The sequence below is a fragment of the Balaenoptera physalus genome, assembly GCF_965194825.1.
Source record: "Balaenoptera physalus genome assembly, chromosome: 5".
NCBI lineage: Eukaryota > Metazoa > Chordata > Mammalia > Artiodactyla > Balaenopteridae > Balaenoptera > Balaenoptera physalus.
In genome coordinates this window covers 75,870,939-75,897,077 of record NC_138884.1, presented here as the reverse complement: position 1 = coordinate 75,897,077, position 26,139 = coordinate 75,870,939, and the positions used below count along the sequence as shown (strand labels likewise).

At 39.4% G+C, this 26,139-nt stretch overlaps 1 protein-coding gene across 4 annotated transcripts in view; it reads left to right on the top strand.

Annotated features, from left to right (window-relative positions):
• KIT (KIT proto-oncogene, receptor tyrosine kinase) overlaps positions 1-26,139 on the top strand; it is an 84,894-nt gene that overhangs the window by 33,766 nt on the left and 24,989 nt on the right. For 2 of the 4 annotated variants that reach the window (XM_082462238.1, XM_082462236.1), the window contains exons 2-7: positions 2,394-2,663; positions 6,103-6,384; positions 7,471-7,607; positions 14,529-14,697; positions 18,592-18,781; positions 21,201-21,316. In XM_082462238.1, the coding sequence (XP_082318364.1) occupies positions 2,394-2,663; positions 6,103-6,384; positions 7,471-7,607; positions 14,529-14,697; positions 18,592-18,781; positions 21,201-21,316 (1,164 nt within the window). Of the gene's footprint in view, positions 1-2,393; positions 2,664-6,102; positions 6,385-7,470; positions 7,608-14,525; positions 14,698-18,591; positions 18,782-21,200; positions 21,317-26,139 lie in introns of all 4 variants that reach the window. The other 2 variants (XM_082462237.1, XM_082462235.1) reach the window with 1 other exon arrangement.

Sequence of the window (26,139 nt, the reverse complement as noted above, 5' to 3'; positions counted from 1 at the left end):
AGCATCCTTTCATGTGTCTGTTGGCCATCTGTATATCTTCTTTGGAGAAACGTCTATTTAGGTCTTCTGCCCAGTTTTGGATTGGGTTGTTCGTTTTTTTTGATATTGGGTGCTCAGTAACATTTGGTGATTATGGTTGAACTTACTGTTAATCTTCTGTGAATCAGGGCTGCTGAGCATCTTCTGATCTGGGGGTGTACTTTGCATGACATCATGGAGCTACAATTGATGCCGTGGTTGGAAGGTGCCCAGATGAAATATTTGTCTGGGTTAACAAAGTGGAACTGGGAATGGTCATTTATACACACCTTCAAGGGGCAACTTCTTCCCTTCTTTAGAGCACCTTTGGTCTGTCCCTCTCCATGGATTCTGTTTCTTCCATCTTCAAATGCCAGCAGGCCTCCTATTTTTTTTTTTTTTTTTAACTTTTAACCTTGTTTGACTACAGATCTGTTTCTTCTGTGCTTTCTCCTGCCACAGCTCTCTAAGAAGAGGTCTACACTTGCAGCCTTTAACCTTGAAGCCAACAGAAATTCCCACTCAACTGAAATTGGATTTCCTGTGGTGTCTTTCTAACCAAGTCTGGGGAGGCTTGGTTCATTCCCTTTGACCTTGCTCAGCCTCTGCCCTGGGACCCACCCACCTTCTCTTTGAAACCTTTTGTGTGTTGCCTGCCTTGCCTCTTTAGCCCCTCCCCTTCCTTTCTGGTGGTCTCATTTTCAAAAATCTCTTTTGACTCTTTCCTACCCACTCTTAGCTGGTAAGATCGGTACTCGTTGTGCTTCTCTTTTGTCTACAAACCCTTTCCTTGGATTATTTGTTCGTGTCTTTTAACTTCACAGGTATAACTCTTGCTCCACCATCGGAATTTCGGGTTGTCAGGTGAGAAGTCCATCTACCGCCCAGGTAGCACCTGGGAGCAGGTCTCTTGCTCCTCCCGTCCCTGTCCCTTTCTGACCCTCCCTTTCTATCTCCATCTCTGCCCTGAACTTGTGGAGAGGCTCCTGGTATGGCCTACTCCTGCTGCCACCCCTTCCTCTACCTGGCTTGGATGGCTTTTGCTCCTCCTTTATAACCCACATCAGTTCTGTCTCTGACCTTGTATGTGTGCAGGGGGCACAAATCCCAGGCACATGAACCAAGCCCCCCAGGGTGCTCTGTTCTCCTGGTGCCCCAGCCCATCTCACCCAGGTCATATATGAGTCAACCTTTTGTATTTTTCATGGCACTCTAGCCACTAATGTGCTCTTCCTCTGGCAGTATCAGATCTTCCTCTTTTCGTCTCAGATCCTTGCTGTGGGTTCTGTGGCTTCTGCCTACCTTAGGACCAGAGCTTTTCACTGGTTTCCCTGAATCTAGTTGACCTCTGGTATCTCACTGTGCATGAGTGTCTCGGTGGTATGTATCTCTGGTACATGTCTGTCTTTTCTTTCTCCTCTTCTGATATTGTGAAAATCCAGCCCACTTCTTTTTCTTTAGCCTAAAGCTAAACCTTGTATCTTTGTTTCCTTATTCTGACATTGAACACTGTGTACTTTAAGCTCCAGAAGTGTAAGGACTGTGTGTCCCATTTATGTGGATTTTCTCCCAGCACCTAACAATGCTTTTGTAGATCACAAGTAATGAACAGATACTTGCCTTCATGCTACAGATGCATGTGTGCACAAATGAATGAATGAATTGGCTGCTGTGAATTTTCTAAGGTTCAAGTTTCATATTCGGAGTCTATAGTTTATATCTTTAAACTAGTTTCCTATGTAGGAAACCTCTCTAGGCATTAGGTTGATCAGGCCGCAACCCAACGTAGGCCAGGAAATCTCATGATCTGACCATTAAAATAAGATTTTCATTTTCTGCCTTATTATTTGAAACTTACAGATAGTCCTTTTTTGATGACCATCACCATATAAGGAGAATTGCATAGAAATAACTGAATTCACAAAGTTTTAAGAAAAAGCCAAGTTAATCATGATCATGTACATTTTGCTTAAAGAGTGACAGCCCAGTAGTTTTTTTTTTTAATAGTGCAAGATTTTGTTTTTGTTGTTTCTAGACTGGGTGTCAGCATGTCAGTATCATTGCAATGGCCCATGTTCAGAGTGGAAACTTGACCCCGCTGTGTGTTTAACCCAGAGAAGGCCATGGCATCCAGCAAGTCTTGCCTTGCATACCAAGGGTGACCCTCAGGATTAATTGAGGGTTGCAGAAAATAACTTAATTTTCTAGATGAACTTGAGAAACTTTAAAAAGAACTCTCTCCCCATAAATAGCTGGGCAGCTTTGTCCTATTTTTATTGTCGAGTACACAGAAGATGGAAATCAATATTGGAAGAAATCCTTATTTCGCCTAAGAAAAAGATCACATTCAACACGATTTTCATTTTTCTTGGCAGGCTCTTCTCAACCATCTGTGAGTCCAGGGGAACTGTCTCCACCATCCATCCATCCAGCAAAATCAGAGTTAATTGTCAGTGTCGGCGATGAGATTAGGCTATTATGCACCGACCCAGGATTTGTCAAGTGGACTTTTGAGACTCTGGGTCAATTGAGAGAGAAAACATACCCAGAATGGATCACCAAGAAAGCAGAGGCCACAAATACAGGCAATTACACGTGCACCAATGAAGGCGGCTTGAGCGGTTCCATTTATGTGTTTGTTAGAGGTAAATGCTCAGCTTTCTTTGATGCTATACTTAGAGAACTTTATATCCTGTCCTTAATTAGGGATGACATATAGATGGCTGAGTCATGGATAAAATACTACTGGCTGGGTCTAGGAAGCATAAGACAAAAATTTTTTTTTGTTCGTTTCCCCCGTCTTTTGATACATAGTGGCTTTGGGTATGACTCCAGCTGAAGGTCTGCAAGGCTGTGATACTCTTCCTAATGAGATTACAATATGGTTTAGCCCATTTGTCCTGGTGATGTGAGTAAACCCTGAGAATAAATTAGGCCCTTTGGGAAGGCGGCATTTTAATGCCTTGAGATTCTAGATACTCCCACTTAGTAAAAACACTTCAGGGAACTAAAGGCCTAAACAGATCAAAGCTTCAAATGAATTGACCCACTTTTAGGGAGTAAATTCCAGAAAAATAACTCAGTTGGCTAAGCACCCCCTGTCCTTTCTAGGTTCTTAATAGAAGTCAGTTCATTCATTTAAAAAATTGTGACCTCTTAGAAACAAAAGGAAAATGTGATGGTTGGATTTCTGTACCTCATCTCATGTGATGAATGCAGTGATAAATCTGTGTTTGTGCTTTTAATATCCTTGTCAGGAGGAGATTTCCTGGGGGGCTAGGGGCAGGGATAAGGGAGGAGTCTCTTTTTGCTGATGTAAAAACTGAAGCACTTAAAGCTTAAGAGACATACCCACATTATAGGAGGAGAAATAGTTTCAGTTCTAGTCCTGGGTTTGTACCTGGCCTGGGGTTGTCCTTGCAACCTCATGCATGGTATTGTGGAAGAGGACCGAATAAATTTATCCTAGATTGTGGATCTGAGCCACCCCTAGAGTCACAGTTCCTCACGGCAACACTTGGATGAGATCGCCTGCTCTGTCTTCCTTATGTAATTGTTATCAGGGAGACAAAATTGTGCAAATTCTAGTTCTGTCAAGGGTTAGTAAAATTGCCTCTCATGTTCTCTGTATAGAAGGTTGCCGTGAAACTGACGCTGCCTCGCCTTAGTTTATCTTTTACTCTTTCCTGGGTGGGTAGCTGCAAAGGAAGACGCGTTGAAAAGCCACAGCTAGCCTCCGGGTATGGTTCCATAATTGTTGAGCCGACCATGTCCTGTTCTTTGACATTCAAGAAGGTACTCTGTAATTTCCAGGTGGTAATGAAGTATCATTCTGCTTATGAACAGGATGGGTAGACAGCTGAATAAATAGGGAAACTGCTGCATTAGCCAAATCAGTCTCACAGAGCTCACAGATTTTCTTGATGGGGGAAGTCATCCCCAATAACTTAGAACTGTACTTAATTATTACCGATTTAAGATGTTCGGATGCTTAAGTAATGTGTCTTAAACAGCAATGAAGGAAATTGGGACATTGCTGTAGGAACTATGACTCAAGTGACTGAGAAAGAATAGATGGAAAACTAACCAGCTATAGCCTCGAACTGTATTTCAGCCATTATGAGATAATTTGTTTGCAGAGTAACTTAGGAAGGCTGGGAGGTGCATAATTTGTTTTGGAAAACTCTTTGAAAATTGATCAAAATTATATGATAAGTATATTTCAATTATGTCATTGATTTTTGTGGGACACCCGATTTACAGATGGAAAGGACAATTAAAAAACATTTTAAGTGTAATCTGTTGGCCCAACCCTGTATCTGTATTATCTTTACACAGTAGAGGCGGCAGCATATTGTGTATACAGAATGAGGTTTGTATTTGCTTATATGAGGTCCCAGTCGACCGGAGGCTTTCCCAGTCCGTGCCTGGTGTCCTGGCATAATTATTAAGAGTGCCTCTTTCAGTCACAAGTATCCTGGTTTGGACGATCAAGTATTTGCCATAGCATTTCTGAAACTCATAAACTCCCCGTGTGCATATCAATTTATTTGATTTCTAGAAGTTCTATTTATACATATCTTTCAAGGAATATGAATAGAGTGAGACCCACATGTTACTTATACTGTGTGGCCTCCTGATAGTTTTCTAGATTCTATTCAGAAGCTGGAAGATCCTGGAGCCTGGGAACTCTGGAAAGAGGCCCACGCGGAGGGGTTAGGGTTTTGTAGGAATGAAAACACTAAACGACAATTTTATGATGATTCAGTTTTGTTCATTTTCAGTCTTAATTTTACTCTATCGTTACTTATAAGCTGATTGAAATTTATCTTAATGAAGAAAGAATTGTGTGGAATGTCCCTGTGCTCAGGGTGTTCACCGGGTTGTTCTTAGGAACTTTCTGAGACCCGTGTTGTCACAAACAATGGAGATGCTGGTAATTCTCTCACTTTATAAGGAAAAACATCTGGACCCCTCCAGCTCCTTCTCCACATTGGTGTACTCTGCACTGTTACTACTGATTATCATACAAGCTTCAGGCTGACCCATATTCCTTTCTTCTTAGCACATCTTGAGTACTGATAACACGGGTTAGTCCCCTTTTTAAACATTTCTTATTTTTTTCCCTTTCCTCTCATTGAATACCCTCACACGGCTCCTAGATCGTGGTCATTTTGCCTCCCTCTAAACCTCTGTGTTCTTCTTTTAATTCATAGACTCTTTCCCATGCTTCTCCCTTAGTCTTGGAGGTGTATAGTACATATTTGACTTTGAAGTCAAGCACACTTGGGGACAAATGAGGCAAGTTATTGTATCAGCAGAGGGAAATTATTTCACCTTTCTGAACTAAATAGGTCTTCTTACTTGTTAAATAGATTAAAAAAAAATATATATATATATGATTAATTCGGAAACTGGTACAACAAGGAAGTATATTTGGACACTTTTCAAAAAAGTGATAAAGGCTCACACAAAAGTAGAAGTTGTGTCAATTAGATAAGATCAAAACAAATTCCAGATTGGACAGTAAGTGGGAAAGTCCTGAACAAGGTATAATTCCACTTTTTCCCACCCTATTAGATACCATCAGGCTGGCTTATTCTTGGCCCAGTTTCTTTGGAGTGTTACCTGCTGTAGAAAAAAAGTAACTATTACAATAAAATATTCCCAGAGCTTTAAGAGTTCAAATTGTGGTATCAGTCAGACCTGGCTTTGAGTTCTATCTTGCCATTTCTGGGCTGTGTCACTTAAGGAGAGTTACTGTTTTTGAGACTTCAGTTTATCGATAAAATGGTGATAATGATAGCGCCTGTCACATAGGGGTGTATTGAGGATTAAATGAGAACAAGAAGTGTGTAATGGTCCAGGCTTAGTGCCTGACACATGGAAAGTGTTTACTAAGTGTTAACTCTTCCTTATTAGTATGATTCGGATAAATTCTACTTTTGTTTGCAAAGAATAAAGTCAGCAGCCATTTGGGCCACTAGGAATTGTTGTTATAAGCGGCAATATTTTAGATTTTTATAAAATGTTTTCAGTGTCTGTGACCAGCCATTCAAACTACTGATTGTTGATGTGCTGTAGATCCTGAGAAGCTTTTCCTGGTTGAGCTTCCCTTGTACGGGAAGGAAGGCAACGACACGCTGGTCCGCTGTCCTCTGACAGACCCAGAAGTGACCAATTACTCCCTCACGGGGTGCGAGGGGAAACCTCTTCCCAAGGACTTGACGTTTGTCGCTGACCCCAAGGCCGGCATCACGATCAGAAACGTGAAGCGCGAGTATCATCGGCTCTGTCTACACTGCTCGGCGAACCAGAAGGGCAAGTCCGTGCTGTCGAAGAAATTCACCCTGAAAGTGAGGGCAGGTACGGGCCCTTGTTTGCTTTCTTCTGGGAGTCGGAGCATCCTTTGATCTAAAAGAAGACTTCGCTCTTCTCACTGGTCCAACTTAGTATGTCACTCAGGTAGCTTCTCGGATCGTTTCCCCCAGCCTCAAAATAATGCCGGCTGCTTGTGATTACTTTATTTCACAGTCTCCATCCCATGTGTTGGGTCCACGACCACCTCCAGCTGGGTGTGTCTACCAGGGATGGGCATTCAGATGGTCCTGGGGACAGTCTTTAAACCTACTGACATCAGGACATCCCAAAGTTTCATAATTGCACAAAGTGTTCCTTCCAAGAGAAACTCATTGGGAAGCCTTAGTTACACTGAAAAGATGAGCACACAGATTATTCACTCCTTGATTTACTATTGATCTATGAATTGACTTCCTCCTCAGCTATTTAATTTTAATACCTTCTCAAACTATTCACAATCTGAGGAGGAAAGTACCAGCTGACTTTGGACCTTGTTATTAATGTGGCATTATGTAGAATATTTTGATAGCTGGAAGATACCCAGATTTTTGTATTTCAGAGATCATCTAACTCGACACCAGTTGGCATTTAGCTATTGAGTAGTTTTTATTAAGGCTTTTGAAAAAGGATGCTCTTTGGAATTAAGGAAAGTTTGATTATTTAAAAACCTGTGATTTTAAGAAATAAGACGTTATTTTTACAGCGCATGGGAAAGATGCCTGTTTGGTTAAAAGAATATAATTAGTTGTTGGTCACATTCTCATGAAGCCATCAAGTCAAATAAAGATGAAGGCAGCTTCACTATGCCAGGGCTTCTACCTGTTTCAAAATAGCATTGCTCAGGATTATTATAATCTCAAAGTAGACAGTCTATCTTTTTCACTCGGTGTTAATGAAGTTACTTGAGGGATGTACAGTTTAATTGCTGATGTCTTCAAATATACAAGTAATATAGATCGGTTAGTACCATACCTTATATCTTATTTAAAAGACCACAAAGTGAGCTGGGCACAGCTGAGGAAAAATGGTAAGTTAAAACGTTATGCTATACTACAGCCAGTTATTTGAGGGCCATGTTTCGTTTTATTCTAGCCATCAGAGCTGTGCCTGTTGTGTCTGTGTCCAAAGCCAGCTATCTTCTCAGGGAAGGGGAAGAATTTGCAGTGATGTGCTTGATAAAAGACGTATCTAGCTCTGTGGACTCAATGTGGATAAGGGAAAACAGCCAGGTGAGTGGATTGTTTTCTTCATTTGCCTCAATGTATCATTCTCTCTGTGTGGGAGAGTTGAAGGTTTTTCTTTAAAAGAGTCTTTTTTAAAAAATTTATTTTCTTGAAGTAGAGTTGAGTTACAATGTTGTGTTAATTTCTGCTGTACAGCAAAGTGATTCAGTTATACATACATGTACATTCTTTTACATATTCTAGAAAAGTCTGTTAACTGTCCTGGGGATGGCTCAGCTGGTGTGTCTGTCAGGGGTGGAACTGTCTAGAGTGTGTACAGACGTGTATTTACCCCTTTCATTGCACCATATGTAGATGTGTACATTCATTATGAGTAACAAAGAAATGTCATTTTGTAAATTTATTTTGAGAAAGTTGTAGAGAAAACTTCAGACTTGTTATTACTCCATGCTGTTTCTTTGAATGACTTTCGTGGGGGAAAAAAAAATTAATGGTTCAGTGAGTAACTACCTTGATTTTTAAAGCTACTATGGCAACTATTCAGGCCAGATTATTTAAAATATTGGGGAAAGTTGCCAATTTTTTTCCTTCCATATTAACAACATAAATCAATGGTCTCAGATGTTAGCCAAGAAGCCCTTCCCTCTGCCACAGAGAGGCCTATCGATTTGAGAGATTTCTTTTTGGATCTGATTTCCTCCTTTGAGGCTGCTTATCCGAGGTCAGGTTGCTAATGGTTTTCTATTTGTTTTAGTCGCTATTAATAAAATGGTTGTCATCAATCTGAAACATTTGGACACGTTTAGGTTATCATTCATTTAACAAATGCATATTGAATGTCTACTGTATGTCAGATACCGCGTTAGGCGTATCTTAAATAAATTTTAGCCAGTTATATTTGAAGGTTTTTCTCCCTGTCTAATACTCATATTAATAGCAAGGTCTTTAAAATGTCCAGTTTCCCTAATATTTTGCCTTAAGATTCCCATTGACTGAGTTTTTTTTTTTTTTTTTTTGTAATGTCTGAAACATTTATATTAACATATTTCCATACATATTTCCATACAAATACAAATATAAGATTTTTAGAAATTTCATGTAACGTCTGAAACATTTATATTAACATATTTCCATACATATTTCCATACAAATACAAATATAAGATTTTTAGAAATTTCATGTAATGTCTGAAACATTTATATTAACATATTTCCATACAAATAACCCAATGAAAGTTTAGTATTAGTTGTTTTGTTTGTTTTTTTATACTGCAGGTTCTTATTAGGCATCAATTTTATACACATCAGCGTATACATGTCAATCCCAATCGCCCAATTCAGCACACCACCATCCCCACCTCACTGCAGTTTTCCCCCCTTGGTGTCCATATGTCCATTCTCTACATCTGTGTCTCAACTTCTGCCCTGCAAACTGGCTCATCTGTACCATTTTTCTAGGTTCCACATACATGCATTAATATACGATATTTGTTTTTCTCTTTCTGACTTACTTCACTCTGTATGACAGTCTCTAGATCCATCCACGTCTCAACAAATGACTCAATTTCGTTCCTTTTTATGGCTGAGTAATATTCCATTGTATATATGTACCACATCTTCTTTATCCATTCGTCTGTTGATGGGCATTTAGGTTGCTTCCATGACCTGGCTATTGTAAATAGTGCTGCAATGAACATTCGGGTGCATGTGTCTTTTTGAATAATAATTTTTGTTTGAATGATCTTGGCCAACTAGTTAATTTGCTATCATGGTAGTTTTTCTTTAGTACACACGTGCGTATTACATTGGAAGAAAGGAAATACTGTCTTTTCGTCCTCCTCTTCCTCTTCTTCCACCTCATGCTCTGTATTCAACATTGGCTGTTTCATGCCTGTTTAGAGAATCCTTTGCTAAACAAGTAACTATGGTGATTAGCATAATGCAAACCATTATGATGGCATTCGTGTAGACCTGTGATGGATGATACCTTGCTAAGTGAAGCCTGCCATTAACAGGAGAGTGGAACCAATGAGTCAGAGAAACAAGTCCTATCATAAAACCAATAGCTTACACATGAATTTTTGACTAACCTTATAGAACACAGACCCATGTTAATTGCCTTTCTATGATCCTTGATTTCAGATGAGAGAACAATTTACGGTGTGTGTAACTGAGCCTCTACATAACTTGAAAATTAGCCTTTTTGAGATGAGAATTAAATTGCCCCAGGCAGTTTTGTTCTGAACCACTTTTTCCCAGGAGTCCTGCATGCCATTCCCAATTAATCCACTGGCGCTGTTAGATAAGCCTGCAGTGTTGGGAACTCTTTGGGGAAATCCCAGTGAGCACCTCCAAGGGTTAAGGAAAAGCAAATCACGTGCAAACAATATGTAATGTGTGACTTGCAGATGGGGCTCATGGCTGTATGCCAGGGTTCATCCATGAATCTTTTATTGATATCCTTTGGCTTAATTTGGAATACCTAGCACTGTTATAGCACTATCAAATTCTTTTAAAAATCCGTAGTATTTGATCTGGATCATTTAGAATAAGTTTAACTCACAATGAAATTTAGGGTAAAACAACTGTTGTAGTATTTTTGCAACTGTTTGTTTTAAAACGTAAGAGAGTCTTGGAGTTTATTCAACACTGTGAATCTTGGTTAGCTTTTCTAAGGCTTCTAAACCCTCATATTTTTGCTTGCTTTTATTATGATCTTTGACAGTATCCTAAATTATGGCCTTCGGGTTTGGGTGTTGATGTTGTATCAATTATTAACAAACTATTCCTTCTAGCACCAATGTATTCATTGTCCTGTTTAGCTCCCTAAACAGGGACTCCTGGGCTCTTGTAGGAACTAGAAGGAAGATACCAGGAATCTAGAATGTAGTCTTGTGACCTGTCCATTGTCACTCTGCCTTTGCCGAGGAGAAGTCTGTAATATGATGGACTGGAAAAGGCCAGAGAAAAATGTCACTTCCCCTTTGTCTCTTCTTAACAATTACTCTTAGGCAGGAAAATGCCAGCTTTCTGCCAATTATTAGAAGAATCTCTTAGAAGGGATTATCTTCAAATCGACATAGTGCTCCAAACCGGAAAGGCCTTTAAAGACCTTTATTCTCTCACTGCCTTTTAGAAACAAATGCTGAGACCATAGTGGCATCCTTGACTTGGCCAAGATCTCACAGTTAGTTAACCAAGCAGGTTTCTCTTCTTTTTAATTCCAAAACATTCAACTTTGGCAGTCAGCTTTTATGTATGCTTATCTTAGTGAAAAGAAATTTCCAAAAATATAATAACATGAGAAAAAAGAAATAGCTATAATTCTACCACTGTACATTAGCAGCGCTGTGCAATAGAAATAGAATGTGAGCCTCCTATGTAATTTAAAATTTTCTAGTAGGCACATGACAGAGTAAAAAAAAAAAAGTAAAATTGATTTTAATGTATTTTATTTAACCCAATATATCCAAAATATTTTATCATATAATTAACATTAAAAAATTTTTTTAAACATCTTTATTGGAGTATAATTCCTTTACAATGGTGTGTTAGTTTCTGCTTTATAACAAAGTGAATCAGTTATACATATACATATGTTCCTATATCTCTTCCCTCTTGCGTCTCCCTCCCTCCCACCCTCCCTATCCCACCCCTCTAGGTGGTCACAGAGCACCGAGCTGATCTCCCTGTGCTATGCGGCTGCTTCCCACTAGCTATCTATTTTACATTTGGTAGTGCATATATGTCCATGCCACTCTCTCACTTTGTCACAGCTTACCCTTCCCCCTCCCCATATCCTCAAGTCCACTCTCTAGTAGGTTTGCGTCTTTATTCCCGTCTTGCCCCTAGGTTCTTCATGACCATTTTTTTTTCTTAGATTCCATATATGTGTGTTAGCATATGGTATTTGTTTTTCTCTTTCTGACTTACTTCACTCTGTATGACAGACTCTAGGTCCATCTACCTCACTACAAATAATTCAATTTCGTTTCTTTTTATGGCTGAGTAATATTCCATTGTATGTATGTGCCACATCTTCTTTATCCATTCATCTGTTGATGGACACTTAGGTTGCTTCCATGTCCTGGCTATTGTAAATAGAGCTGCAATGAACATTTTGGTACATGTCTCTTTTTGAATTATGGTTTTCTCAGGGTATATGCCCAGTAGTGGGATTGCTGGGTCCTATGGTAGTTCTATTTTTAGTTTTTTAAGGAACCTCCATACTGTTCTCCATAGTGGCTGTATCAATTTACATTCCCACCAACAGTGCAAGAGGGTTCCCTTTTCTCCACACCCTCTCCAGCATTTATTGTTTGTAGATTTTTTGATGATGGCCATTCTGACCGGTGTGAGATGATATCTCATTGTAGTTTTGATTTGCATTTCTCTAATGATTAATGATGTTGAGCATCCTTTCATGTGTTTGTTGGCAATCTGTATATCTTCTTTGGAAAAATGTCTATTTAGGTCTTCTGCCCATTTTTGGATTGGGTTGTTTGTTTTTTTGATATTGAGCTGCATGAGTTGCTTGTAAATTTTGGAGATTAATCCTTTGTCAGTCGCTTCATTTGCAAATATTTTCTCCCATTCTGAGTGTTGTCATTTCGTCTTGTTTATGGTTTCCTTTGCTGTGCAAAAGCTTTGAAGTTTCATTAGGTCCCATTTGTTTATTTTTGTTCTTATTTCCATTTCTCTAGGAGGTGGGTCAAAAAGAATCTTGCTGTGATTTATGTCATAGAGTGTTCTGCCTATGTTTTCCTCTAGGAGTTTGATAGTGTCTGGCCTTACATTTAGGTCTTTAATCCATTTTGAGTTTATTTTTGTGTATGGTGTTAGGGAGTGTTCTAATTTCATTCTTTTACATGCAGCTGTCCAGTTTTCCCAGCACCACTTATTGAAGAGGCTGTCTTTCCTCCACTGTATATTCTTGCCTCCTTTATCAAAGATAAGGTGACCAAATGTGCGTGGGTTTATCTCTGGGCTTTCTATCTTGTTCCATTGATCTATATTTCTGTTTTTGTGCCAGTACCATACTGTCTTGATTACTGTAGCTTTGTAGTATATAGTCTGAAGTCAGGGAGCCTGATTCCTCCAGCTCCGTTTTTCTTTCTCAAGATTGCTTTGGCTATTCGGGGTCTTTCGTGTTTCCATACAAACTGTGAAATTTTTTGTTCTAGTTCTGTGAAAAATGCCAGTGGTAGTTTGATAGGGATTGCATTGAATCTGTAGATTGCTTTGGGTAGTAGAGTCATTTTCACAATGTTGATTCTTCCAATCCAAGAACATGGTATATCTCTCCATCTATTTGTATCATCTTTAATTTCTTTCATCAGTGTCTTATAATTTTCTGCATACAGGTCTTTTGTCTCCTTAGGTAGGTTTATTCCTAGATATTTTATCCTTTTTGTTGCAGTGGTAAATGGGAGTGTCTTCTTAATTTCACTTTCAGATTTTTCATCATTAGTGTATAGGAATGCTAGAGATTTCTGCATTAATTTTGTATCCTGCTACTTTACCAAATTCATAACATAAAAATTATTGATGGGATATTTTACACTACTTTTTTCATATTAAGTCTTTAAAATCTGGGGCATATTTTATATTTACAACACAACTCAATTTGGACCTACTACATTTCAAGTGCTCAGTAGTCTCAAGTGGTTAGTCCTTATAAATGCTATGTTGCCCACATTTTTTTTCGTGTTTATTTTCTCTCTCCCCTCATGCATATGTATTAACACATGGTTGCTGTCTTAAGGTACACTCATTTTATGCTTTTTACATAAAAGAAGCATTTTTCTTATTTTCACGTATTCATAATTTTGATACCTGGTATACATTTAGGTCATCTCCAATTTTTCACCGCAGTAAATATCTTGGAGCTTTTGTTTTCTATTGAGTTGTTTCCTTGAGATAAATTTGCTGGAGTTGCTCAGTCTGAACATGCTTCCAAGTTGCTTTCCAGAAGGACTGTTCGGATTTACATACTGTCAGAATGGTCTAATGCTAATAGGTTCACCATAGCCTGGCCAGGGAATCACCCTTGATCTTGTTCCATGTCAGTATCAGCTCCTGTTTATTTTCTTTTTTAGTTGCTTCCCTCCCCCCATTGTAATAGGAATGTGTTCATGTTACAGAAAATTTGGAAGATGCAGAAAGCTCTATGCTATTCCTTTTAATCTTTTCAGAGAGTGGTTATAGTTTATATTATGGTTGTTTCCCCATGACGTTTTCCATACAAGAAATCGCTCCATGTCTTATCTGCAGATAAATATTAACAGTGGGATGGTGATATCACAAGAGTAAATGCACAACCTTTTCTCTTCAGCTCATGTGTAAATAATTTGGGATTTTGTCTTATATGTCTTATATACTTTGGAACTCCCTTTAATACTTGCCAAAATTCTGCTGGGTAAGAACTATAGGATGAATTTTTGAGTTAGTCTTAGACGCTGTAAGTCTATTTTTATTCATGAAAATAATATAAATGTTAATAAAATAGAACGATTGTTACTAGTGATGTGTTTTCTTTCAATCACTGGGATGTAGAATAGAAAAAAATATATACAACAGGAAATATTGATAGGATATAAATATGCTGACTTGTAAAATATCAGTATCCTGTATTATTTCTTATATAAGAACTTTTAAAATTTGGCACTGTTAAAAAATATTTAGCACTGCAGAGAATTTGGAATTACATATGCTGTGGTTATTAAGAAATGAATTTTCATGTTTTTCCAATCATTAATAATGACTATCTTTCAATATAATCCTGTAATATGAAGTGTTCCAATGACAGACTTGTCATGATGTTTTATTATACTTACTTAAGTAGTGTATAATGAATGCTAATACGGAGAAGTTAATTGCTGCTATTTTTAACTTATCTAGGAAAGATCCTGAATATAAATTTTATGGTAATCTTTGATTTTTTTCCCTCCCCTTCTGAAACCAGCAGACTAAAGAACAGGTGAAGAGGAATAGCTGGCATCAGGGTGACTTCAATTTTCTCCGTCAGGAAAGATTGACTATCAGCTCAGCAAGAGTTAATGATTCTGGCGTGTTCATGTGTTATGCCAATAATACTTTTGGATCAGCAAATGTCACAACAACCTTAGAAGTAGTAGGTAAATATCTCTGGGAATGGATAAATTACTGGCATAGTGAATGAAGAAATTACTAGATAGTTTCCTTTTTACGTTAATGGAATGTTGAACAGATTCTTAGGGTTTTTATAATTACTGAATGAATGGATGAATATATGAAAGAAAATGATCTTTGTAGCCTCTTCCAACTAGAGCACAAAAGCAAATTCTACCAATTTAATAGAGGCAAGTGGAAAGTTGTAACCGTGAAGCTGTTTGAACATGTCATTCTCTGCTTACCTCCCCTACCTCAACAATTAAAATGTAGGTTGAGCCTTTCCAGAAACTCTAGTCCTTGCTGAATGACTTGAGTTTGGAAATGGATGGAGACTTTTGTCTGTGGAGGAAGGCATATGCTTAGAGCTTAATGTATTTCTCTGAATCTTTTGGTGAGGTTCCTCAGCCTTTTGGTTTATCGTTTTATGATTCATGGGCTCTAGTCACCCTTTGTAGCAGAAAGGACTAAATTGGCTTCTCCTCCTCAGTACACCCCTGACCTCACCCTGTCATCCAGCCTTATAGGCTGCAGCATAAACCTTCAGGAAGGCAGCCCACCAGGCATGGGTCATTGATTCTACAGAGCATAAACTGAAACGTGTAACCTGTGCCCTAACCCCATCATATCTGGTATACACAACTGGTTTAGTCTTCCGTGCTTTAGAAATCTTACTGAATATTTATTTCCCAAGCATCTACTTAATGAGATCAGAGTGTGGTATTTTGAATTACTGAAAATAATAGTAATTTAAAAATTACTTTGTTTACACTTTTCTTGTCTTTTGAGTACTGTTTGCATTTAATCTATTTTCTTGTCTTTTTAATGCAACCATATTCTCAGTGCTTGACTTTGATTAAGTACTTGTAGGGTGGTGAAATTCATCATGAGCAATAATAAAATGATGTGATACTTGTTTTCATTTCTCTCCTTTCCCCCATATTTCTTCAATAATTTATGTACCAATGTTAGAGGTCTGCGATTTATCCCACAATAATCTCATATGATTTTGGCGTTTCTGCCCATGTTGTAATGGAAAGTATCTCACCAGACTGAACGTGAAAAAGACACTTTACTTGCAATTACAGAGCCAGCCCAGAGAAAGGGTACTACTCTGTCCCTAAACGTGATTGTGAACCATTTATTAATTTGAATAAAAGACTATGCTTTTAAAATATTAAACTCCATAAGTGCTAATTTGCTAAGTTGATTAGGGAGCATGTTGATATATCAGCTTCAGCTCCAGAAAGCAATTAGTAGGGATGTTTGGAGCTTATTGTTGTATGTAATCAGATTTTTAAAATCCATTCATCAATTTCCAAGAATATAACTGTGTAACTGGAAAGACTTGAGGCCGTGAAACCTGAATCTGGTTTTGTACTGTTTCAGGAGTGGGTTGGGATAGGATGAACAGTAAGAGACAAAGAGAAAAGTAATTTCTTTAGGGCCTGGGAGTAGGATTTGGACACAAGGCTTCAGGGTGGCCCCAAGCTGGTTTTGAGTTGTAGCTCTGTCACTTAACTTTCAAATGCACCCCACTTTAACTCTGCCTGCATTTTCTCTTCCGAGAAACATAGCCTTTAACTCCCAAGGCTGTGGAGGGCGAAAGGCCATATATTTTGCAGATGTGCTTGGCACAGTGTTTGCACTTGATTAAATGTTAATGTCTCATCAATTTCTTAAATCATCCTCTGTAACAACCCAGGTGGGGTTCTTTGAGTCTAATACTTCTTACACTTCATGAATTTGAAGCTGTGTCCTATTATAGGACATAAAACTACATTGAGCAAACTGGACTATAGAAAACTCAGGAGAACTTTAGTATTTTGTACATGATGATAGGGAGAGAAATCAGTGGAAATATTCTTGTCTATGGTGTTTGAATAGTTTGCATTGTGTGATATCTTTGAATTTATGACCTTGAGTACCTGTAAATTTAATGTAACATTCAGACAAAACATTTATTTCCTCAAAATTAATCTAAATTAGCTTAAAGAATGGCAGGGGTGTACCATTTATGATTCCGGTATTAGAACAAGGTGGTGTTCTCATTTCATTTGGATGATTTTTGATTTTCACCTGAAAAATATTTTTTCCATTGATACGAAGGACAGTTTGACTCCATGTTTTTATTCTGAATCTGTAGGAAACTAAAGGAGAGTTAAATACTCTAATGTCAACCTCATGTGGGCCATCAATATATTTAACCAAACAGTGCCAAAGACAATGGCACTGTTTGGGTAAATGATAATATAAAATGCTATAATTAGTTTTCAAATTTTGAAAAATAAATAGAAGATTAAAGCTCTTCCATAATTCCACTAACTTGATATAACCATTTTTAGGATTTGGTATATGGTTATATTTTTATATGCAACAGGATTTTAACTATACATACAATTTTATGTTCTCTCTCTTTCTCACTTAAAGTACGTGGAGACTCTAGGCTGTGCTACAGTAAAGAGACCAGCCTTGGCTTCTTACAGACCTGTATTCACATGTAGGCTCTGCTTTGGGTAGCCAGCTATATGGCTTTCCAGGACTTGATTTCTTTTTCATCTATAATTAAGGGTTACAAGTATTCTCTTTCAGTATTGTTATAAGTTAAATGTTTGTCATAATTATTAAATAAAGTGTATGCTAAAGAACTTAAGGCAGTTCTTGGCACATAATAAGCATTCCATAAATGGACGCTATAAATATGATATTGGCAATTATTTTATGATGGTCTTTTTCAAGCTCTTCCTTGTATTATTATTATTATTATTATTATTATTATATAATAATTTATAAGGGCTGCTTTATTTAATCAGTTCTCTATTTTCTCATTTTTAAAATTATTATGACTAGTGTAAATAGCACTGCTTTTTGCACGTAGCCATCTACCTCACTAAGAAGAGTTCTTGGATTAAATTGAAAAATAGATAATTTTTAAAAATCTATATTGCTAAATGCTTTCCAAAAGAGTTGTGCCCATTTACAAAGTGTAATTCAGTGTGCTACTTTAATTACACTTGCAAAATTATTGAGTTTATTTCAGATTAGTTTTGCTATTTTTCCATAGAGTGGATATACATTATTTTTTAACAGCTTTATTGAAGTTTTGCTATTTTTAATATGTGAAAAGGGATACCTTATTTAAATTTGTAGTTTATTTTTCCTTCTATATTTTCATGTCCTCTTTTTCCTATTACCTTAATTAATTTTCCTATATATAGATATTTTTTGAAAATGTTTATGTATTCAGATTTGTCTTCTATGATTTTTATTTCTTTGGTTGCTTCTAAAAAGCCTAGAAAACTCCCCTCGCCCTCCCCTCCACAAAGTTTGATAGAAGTAAATTCTGTTGTTTAGTTAAAAATATGGTTTAATTATTAAAATGCTGTCCTTGATTCATTTGTGATATATATGATAAGATCTAAGTTTATTTTTCTCTAAATACTAAATGACATTCTTGCAACATTTTTATTAAATATTGGGGCTCTCTTCCCCTTCTTGTTTTATGACATCTTCTTATCACATATACAATTATATTGGATCTGGGTATGGGCTAACTATTTAGTCCAAATACTTTTTAGCCTAATAAACATCAGGACTGGTAGTTCTAGAAGATTTATAAGATGGTGATAGATGTTTAACAGACTTGCTTAAGAGACAGAGATAAGAGAATAAACATTTCCAACGTGTGTCCTTTCTCACTTTATGACCGTGATTCTCCAAGAGCAAAATAAAATGTAAAATGGCTAGTCAAAATTCTTACTTGTCATTGCCAATTAATACTGGAAATCAGTCAATATCTTTATAATCCAAAGATGAAGTTTTGTTATTTGTCAAGATTTTGGGGATAACAGTTTCTTTCTGTCTCATTCTGCTGTGATTAGATAAAGGATTCATTAATATCTTCCCTATGATGAATACAACAGTATTTGTAAACGATGGTGAGAATGTGGATCTGGTTGTTGAGTATGAGGCATATCCCAAACCTGAACACCGACAGTGGATATATATGAACAGAACTTCCACTGACAAGTGGGAAGATTACCCCAAGTCTGAGAATGAAAGTAACATCAGGTAAGAAAAGGGCCTTGTTTGGGGAATTACACGTTCCCCCCACCCCGTCCCCTTGGCTTACTGGATCCTATTTCTGTGACCCGTCAATGTATGAGAGGACAGCTGATACAGAAGGAAGTTTGGGGCTGCTTCCTGAGTCTTCATCATTTCATTTTGCTGTGTGTTGAGAGCACACAGAAAAGTCCATGCGTCAGTTTTCTTGTTTGTAAATTGGAGGATAGTTCTCTCCTAGAGTTCTGAGGATAGTTCAAAGCAGTGACTAGCATATACTAGGGGCACATTAAATAATTTTCTTCAGAGAAAGAGAAATGTTAGTGCCTTTAATCATTTTCTTAAAACTGTAAGAAAACTAAGAATCATTAAGCATCTTTGGGCCAGGCGGTGAACCCAAGTTTCTTTTACATCAGACCTCTCTCTCTCTTTTTTTTAAAAAATTTTTAGTTACTTACTTACTTATTTATTTATGGCTGTGTTGGGTCTTCGTTGCTGCGCACAGGCTTTCTCTAGTTGCCATGAGCGGGGGCTACTTTTTGTTGCAGTGCATGGGCTTCTCATTGTCGTGGCTTCTCTTGTTGAGGAGCACGGGCTCTAGGCGCACGGGCTTCACTAGTTGTGTCACATGGGCTCCGTAGTAGTGGCTCGCGGGCTGTAGAGTGCAGGCTCAGTAGTTGCGGTGCACGGGCTTAGTTGATCTGCGGCATGTGGGATCTTCCTGGACCAGGGCTCGAACCCGTGTCCCCTGCATTGGCAGGCGGAATTCTTAACCACTGCGCCACCAGGGAAGCCCCAGACCTCTCATTTGATCCTCAAAACATTTATAATAAAAACACTAGCAATAGTGACACTTCATGTAAGCTGTGTGTGCTTTTTTCCTGCCATGTGCTGTTCAAAGTCCCTCATGTACATTAACTCAATAATTTTGGTCCTCACAAATCCGATGAGGAGGCACTCTTACTTCCCTTCTTTCTATAGAAGAGGAATCTGAGACCTAGATGGGTTAATCTGACCAAGAGCCCACGGCTGATAAGAGGTAGGTGCCTAGATAGAGTTAGTATTTTTTCCTAGTCAGGAGCTCTTGGCTGTTGTAAGAGTGTGGATAAGAAAGGATGCTGTCCTGGGCCTCGGTCTAAGGGTGGGAGGGAAGAGGATGGGTTGGGAGGTGTCCGGGTTTCCTCCTTAAAGGTGATCGGAGGTGTAGGAAAGAGGCAGGAGCTGAAGATGCTCTCAGGAGTCTGGTTGTGGCAGCCAGGTTGGATGGTAAGAGGCAATAGTATTTGAGGGGGAGGGGAGAGGGAGGGGGCAAAGGCAGTGAGCTCAGCTTGGGGTTTGTTGAATTTGAGGTTGACTGTGGGATCTTGAGTGGGGATGTTCAGGTAGAATGTATCATAGGTCAGGTTCCCTGGATGCAGTGCCTACGGGAGGGATTCACAGGCAAGGTCTTCATTAAAGGAGAGAGAGCCCTGGCGGGGAGTTGGGGGGAACAGGGTAGAGAGGGGAAAGGAGAGAAGAAAGGGTGTGGGTGAGCCACAGTCCGGTCCCAGGGACACTCTGGACGGGGGTGGTGGTGGGACGTGAGCATAGGTCTGTAGAGGAAGAAGGCATAGGACAGGGAGGTCTGGACTAGAGGTCAGGATTTGAAAGTTGTGAGCAGACAGTAAGTAGTTCGGGGGAGTGTGGATTGCCCAGGGAGCACGTGCAGTGTGAGAGGAGAGACTGAACCAGCCACCACGTGTCGAGTCTGTTGTGGGGGTCAAGGGGCGCCCAGGGCGCTCCATCCACGCTGGAGCCCGTGTCAGTAACGCCCCCGATGGTGGTACTGCGTGCTCAGTTATCACAGCCATCTATGATGTCCTTGCTGTGAAACAGAAGGTCGAATAGCACATGCTGCAGAGGACACTGGGAAGAAGCAGAGGGGGGGAGGAGGAAAGCCAGGCGACGGTGGTGTCACAAGAAGGAAGGTGAGGGCAGCGGTATTGACCTTGCTGTGGGACCCTGAAGCATCTGCATGGAGACACCTACATGGAGATGCCTGCCAGCCTGGCGTTTTGCCAGGCAGGTGCTGCTAAAGCAGGGCGGGCGAGTTCAGGACACTGATGAGAGGGAGGTTGAACAGAGGACCAGGGCGGAGAAGGATGCGGCCGTGGGGACGGCTCAGGAAGAGGAAGAGGCTGCCATCTCTGTGAGGTTGGCTTTATGCCGAGAGAGCCTCTCCCCACTCTGTATTCTCACACACCAGGCATCTGTCCCAAATGAAGTATGTGTGTGAGTTCGTGTTTGTTCATGTGGATCTTGTTAATACTGAATTAAGTGGGGCATATTTTTCCAACATAAGCATGTATTTCCAGGTAGAAACTGATAAAGCCACACGCTCCGAGGCAGGCCGTCCACAGGTGACTGATGGGTTGTCTTTTCTTTGTAGATATGTAAGTGAACTTCATCTAACCAGATTAAAAGGGACCGAAGGAGGCACTTACACATTTCTCGTGTCCAATTCTGATGCGAATTCTTCCGTGACATTTAATGTTTACGTGAACAGTGAGTAGAACGAATGGCTCCTTATCTTTTTATTTTTTTATTCTTTTAAGTTGTGGCTAGTGTTTGTAACAGCTGCTGCACTGAGTTCATTGTGTACTGGGTCAATAACGTTTCATGATAATTTGACCTTAACAAAGACCTCGTGGTTTGGTGGTTGGAAGACTGTGTACAGAAACCAATTCCTTGTCCTACATCTCACTGACCACATGACCTTGTAGCTGGCGCTCAGATGCTGGGTGCTGCCTTTGAAGTCAACAGAGGAGCCATAGAAGTTAAAAATAGCAAACAGTTTGAGGGAGAATGTATTCTTACTGATTGTTGAAATGGGGAGGTGGAGGTTGAATAGGAGCTAGATGATGGTCTTAGGTGGGAAAGAAGTGCTATCAAGCCCTGACAAACAGTTTCTCGTTACAACGCTTTCTCTTTCGGGGTTGGGGTATTCTTTGTGTGAGGTGAATGCAGTATCGATCAGCCCAGTGGGTCCCTACTGCGTATCGTGTGGAGACTGTGGGAGAAGGGAGCAGGTGGTTTGGGGTGGGAGGATGGCAGTGGACCTGGGAACCTGAACACCTGAGCCCTGTGCCCACCAGCTGGGACTTCTGCCAAGTGTAGGGCCTGCTCTTGGCTCTGCTCTGGGGCCACCTGCATGTCCCAGGAAGGGTGGCAGGTGCCTGCCACACCACACCAGCCAGGGGACCAGAGGCAGGAGGCCTCCAAAGACACGGAATCCCAAGGGACAGGCCCACAAAATGACCATCGGGAATTAGCCATCCTGGGCATGGCGGGGGTGGGGGGGGAGGGCGTGAGGAGACAACCTGGAACAGTCCCTAGAGAACAGCTTAGTAACAGTTTGTGTGTGTTGGGCTGCCGGATGGGAGCCAATTCCCTGTCCTCCAGGAGCTTATCACTTGCTGCACAGTGATTTTCCATCGTTACCTCACTGATGCTGCCACTCACTAGCGTGGTGGCGAGCGTGATCCTTTTACAAATGAAGACAGGAAGCAGCTAGCAAGTGACACTCAAGACAGGTTTTTGATTGCTCATCTGGAGTCTTTTGTCAATTCCAGCATTTCCAAAATCGTATTTCCTGAACAAGGTGTTAACATGTATTTAGATAAAGAGCGTCACATCTGCATAACCATTTTTCTTAACTGCGGACCTTCTCAGCATCCTTCATATGCTAACGCGTATTTTGCCTGCCCAGGAGGAGGCATGGGAATGAGCATACACCTCACATTTGTATGACCACAGAACTCTCCTTTTCCAAGGGAAACATGTTAATTAACATCTCAGTTCCTGGGAACAGTTTTGATTATATGGTATCTCATTGGCCTGCAATTCAGATATCTCTAGATTAATTCAGATGTTCATCAGAAGAGTTTAGTGTATTACACATGGGCAAAACTACCTGCTTACCGTTCAAGTAGTTGAAGAGATGATTGCAGGTAAATCAATATCCTTGCGAGCATCGTATCTGTACTGTCCATACAAAACTTTATTTAGGGTGTTCTAGGGCAGTGCTGCTTAAACTGTCTGTGGTAAAGGACCTTTTGTATTTTTAATTTCCAGTTCCTTCTGGATCAATACTTCTTATAAAATACAGAAAGAACCAGTCACTAGGAAAGTGAGATGGAAAAGAACAAAGATATATAAAATCCCAAGAATGGATTTTTTTATTATTAGATTCAACAGATACAATTAAGTCAAATTGCTCCTTCTAAATGCTTAGTCTCGGTTTCTATGCTTAGGTCCTGTGGACCAGTACCAGTAGATCATGGACATGGCCTACTCGACAGGCCTCACTTTGAGAAGCTTAGTAGTTGGGAATTTTATAAAATTGTGTCATTTGCATTTCTCTTTCCCTGGCTTCAAGGTCCGGGGTGCATTAAGATCTGTCTCTTTCCTCCCTTTTCCTGCTTCCGTTTGCCCGTGTGTGTGGTCTGCCAGTCAGTCATGAATCACTGACCTTAGAAAGACATCTCTGAAGTCAGCCTTACTTTTCTCAGGGTGACAAAATTGCTACCTTTTTACTTACCAGCCTAATTTGCCATCCGATAGGATCGGTGTTAATGACCTCTGCTGGTGAATTCACGGCTGTTTGAAACTAGAGAGGAAATGGCCTGAACTGTCCCAAATGATCCTTTCTTGGATTCCCTGTTAGTGCAGGAGGCCTTTTCTGTTGTATATTCTGGGGCCCGGGTCGCAAATACCTCCCAGCACGTACTGAGCTCCTGCTTCATGGCACTGGGCACACGGATGAGGGTGTGTAGTGTCTGCCCTCGTAGGTTAAGCTCTTCAGGGAGTCTCTGCATTGATGTCAGTTTATTACAAACACTAAGCTGACTATAAAGGCATTTGTTTCACTTACCTAACACGCTGGATTTCTTGATCTCCAAATGCTTTGACAGAGGTAGCATTTTTGTGTGAATCTTTTATCTGTTTCTTATGAAGTATGTCCCAATTGCTCTTCACAGATATAGTTAGCTAATTTCTTTGTTAACTTTATTTTTTGGATTGAAAAAAAAATTCTAGTTGATGTATCATGGGGCAAGATTTTTTTTTTAATGTTAAATTTAAAATCAAAAGCTAAAAATAGTTTTAAAATTTAAACTTGGACCAGTTGTGTCTATTTTGACATACCATTTTAGCTGAGCCAAATACATATGCAGATCTGCTGCATGTTTTATTCTGTAAATAAGCTTAGCCCCAAGGGTGAAAGGAATTGTGCTCTGCAAAAACTAGAATGAATAAAAATCAGAATAATAAATGCATGCTATTAGTGTAGAAATTCAGGCTACTTTCACTCAGGACGGGAATGCATAATTGCTTAATAGATTCAGCTATGAGAAATGCTCAGGAAGATCCTTGATTTTGAATAGTTAAATGTTTGGTGGTTGAAGAATCCATTTGTTTTGAAAATTCCATGTGTAGATTTGAGGATATTGTGCGTGTGTGTGTGTGTGTGTGTGTGTGTGTGTGTGTGTGTGTGTTTGTGTTTTAATCACTTATGTGGGAGCCTTTAAGAGAAAAATATGTACATGTTAAACTTGAAAATGTTTTAATACTGTTTTTAACTTCTCTAACAAGCCATGATTTACGTGGGTCTGGTAAGTAGGCTCCCTGACATTAAAGGTGGTTTATAATGGCCAAAAAATGAAACAAAAAAATCAGTGATTCTTTGCATTGAACTTGCATTACTGTAATTACTCTTGACTTGCTTATTGAAGATGTATTCAGAAATCAGATTCTTAGTTCTAAAAAGAAGTTTGATATCTTCGGTGAAAATGACCATTTGTTTCCCTTTCAGATCAAAATTGGGAGGAAAATAGAGTTCTAAGAACTGTAAAACTACCCAAAAGTGCTTTCTTAATAGGCACTACTCTTTCCAAAATTCCTGCAAATGTTAGAAAAAGTGACACCACCAAGATTCTGTAGGTAGCCTGTGATAATGGATTAGAAACCTATGGTCTCTTTGGTTATGATAAATGTCATGCAGTAAAGGTTTTTATCAGATCCAGGACAAATAAAAGGCCGAACACGTATTTTAACCCTGATTTTCCACTTGGCTCCTCTCTCTCTCCTCTAACACACACACACACACACACACACACACACACACACACTCACAGACACATACCACATTTTCTTTCCTCATTCATCCACTGAAAGAAATTTAGGTTGTTTCCATACCTCGGCTGTTGTGAATGTTACTGCAGTGAACGTGGGAGTACTGATATCCTTCGAGATAATAGTTTTGTTTCCTTTGAATTTATACCCAGAAGTAGGATTGATGGATCACATGGTAGTTCTATTTCTCGAGAAACGTCCATACTGTTTTCCATAATGGTTATACCAATTTACGTTCCCACCAACAGGATACAAGAGTTCTCTTTCTCCACATCGTCGCCAACACTTGTTTTCTTTTGTCTTTTCGGTAATAGCCATGCCGTCAGGTGTGAGGAGATATCTCATTATGGTTTTGATTGGCCAGTAACTTAAAATGACACTAGTAGCATTATAAAATGTTATCTGGTAGCATTTCCAGATCAGTATTATGAATTTAAAATTTGTAACAAATGATAATCCGGGAGCCATAAATAGATCCCTCTCCAATCTCAAAGGTCTATCCTTTAATGACAGACCTATCAGTTGAGTGAAGAGTATGGTGGTACTCAGGTGGTGGTACAGGAAGGCCATCAGGGCAAGTAAGGTCTAGAGAATGAAAGGGCTTGCCTTTCATCTTTGGGATTACACGGAACACACGTAATGTTAAGCTCGATTGGATATCCAAACAACTGCTGAACTCTACACCAAATTAATTCTCAAAATCACCGATTTCCCTCCATTTATGGCAGAGTGTTAACGGGGTTGAAACAATTTAAGGAAATGCTAAATAATGTATTATTTCTAAACCACGGCATCATATAATTAACATCCTGTCTGGTGTAAGCGATTATTTATAGATCATACAATATACCCAAACAGTCAAAGTAATAAATCATCCAGAACGAGGCTTCTTCATGGGAATGTTTCCCTTTGACCACATCTACAGAATCTGAGCCGCTTTTTATGTATTTTTTATTTTTGGTCATAGTTAAATCCAGTTATGGATAGCTAAACTATCCTTCTTCCAGGGAGAAGCCATCCTAAGTGCAACACCGTGCAAATAAAGCACATGCGCAACCCACTATTTGCCGTAGGTGAGGGTAGACCTAACAGGACAGCCGTGTAGCTAGATGGCTTTGGACAGTCCGCCAGCCAGCCATCTGGGTCATCCACCTGGCTGGAAGTTTCAGTGACTTTATCCAGGGTAAAATAATACC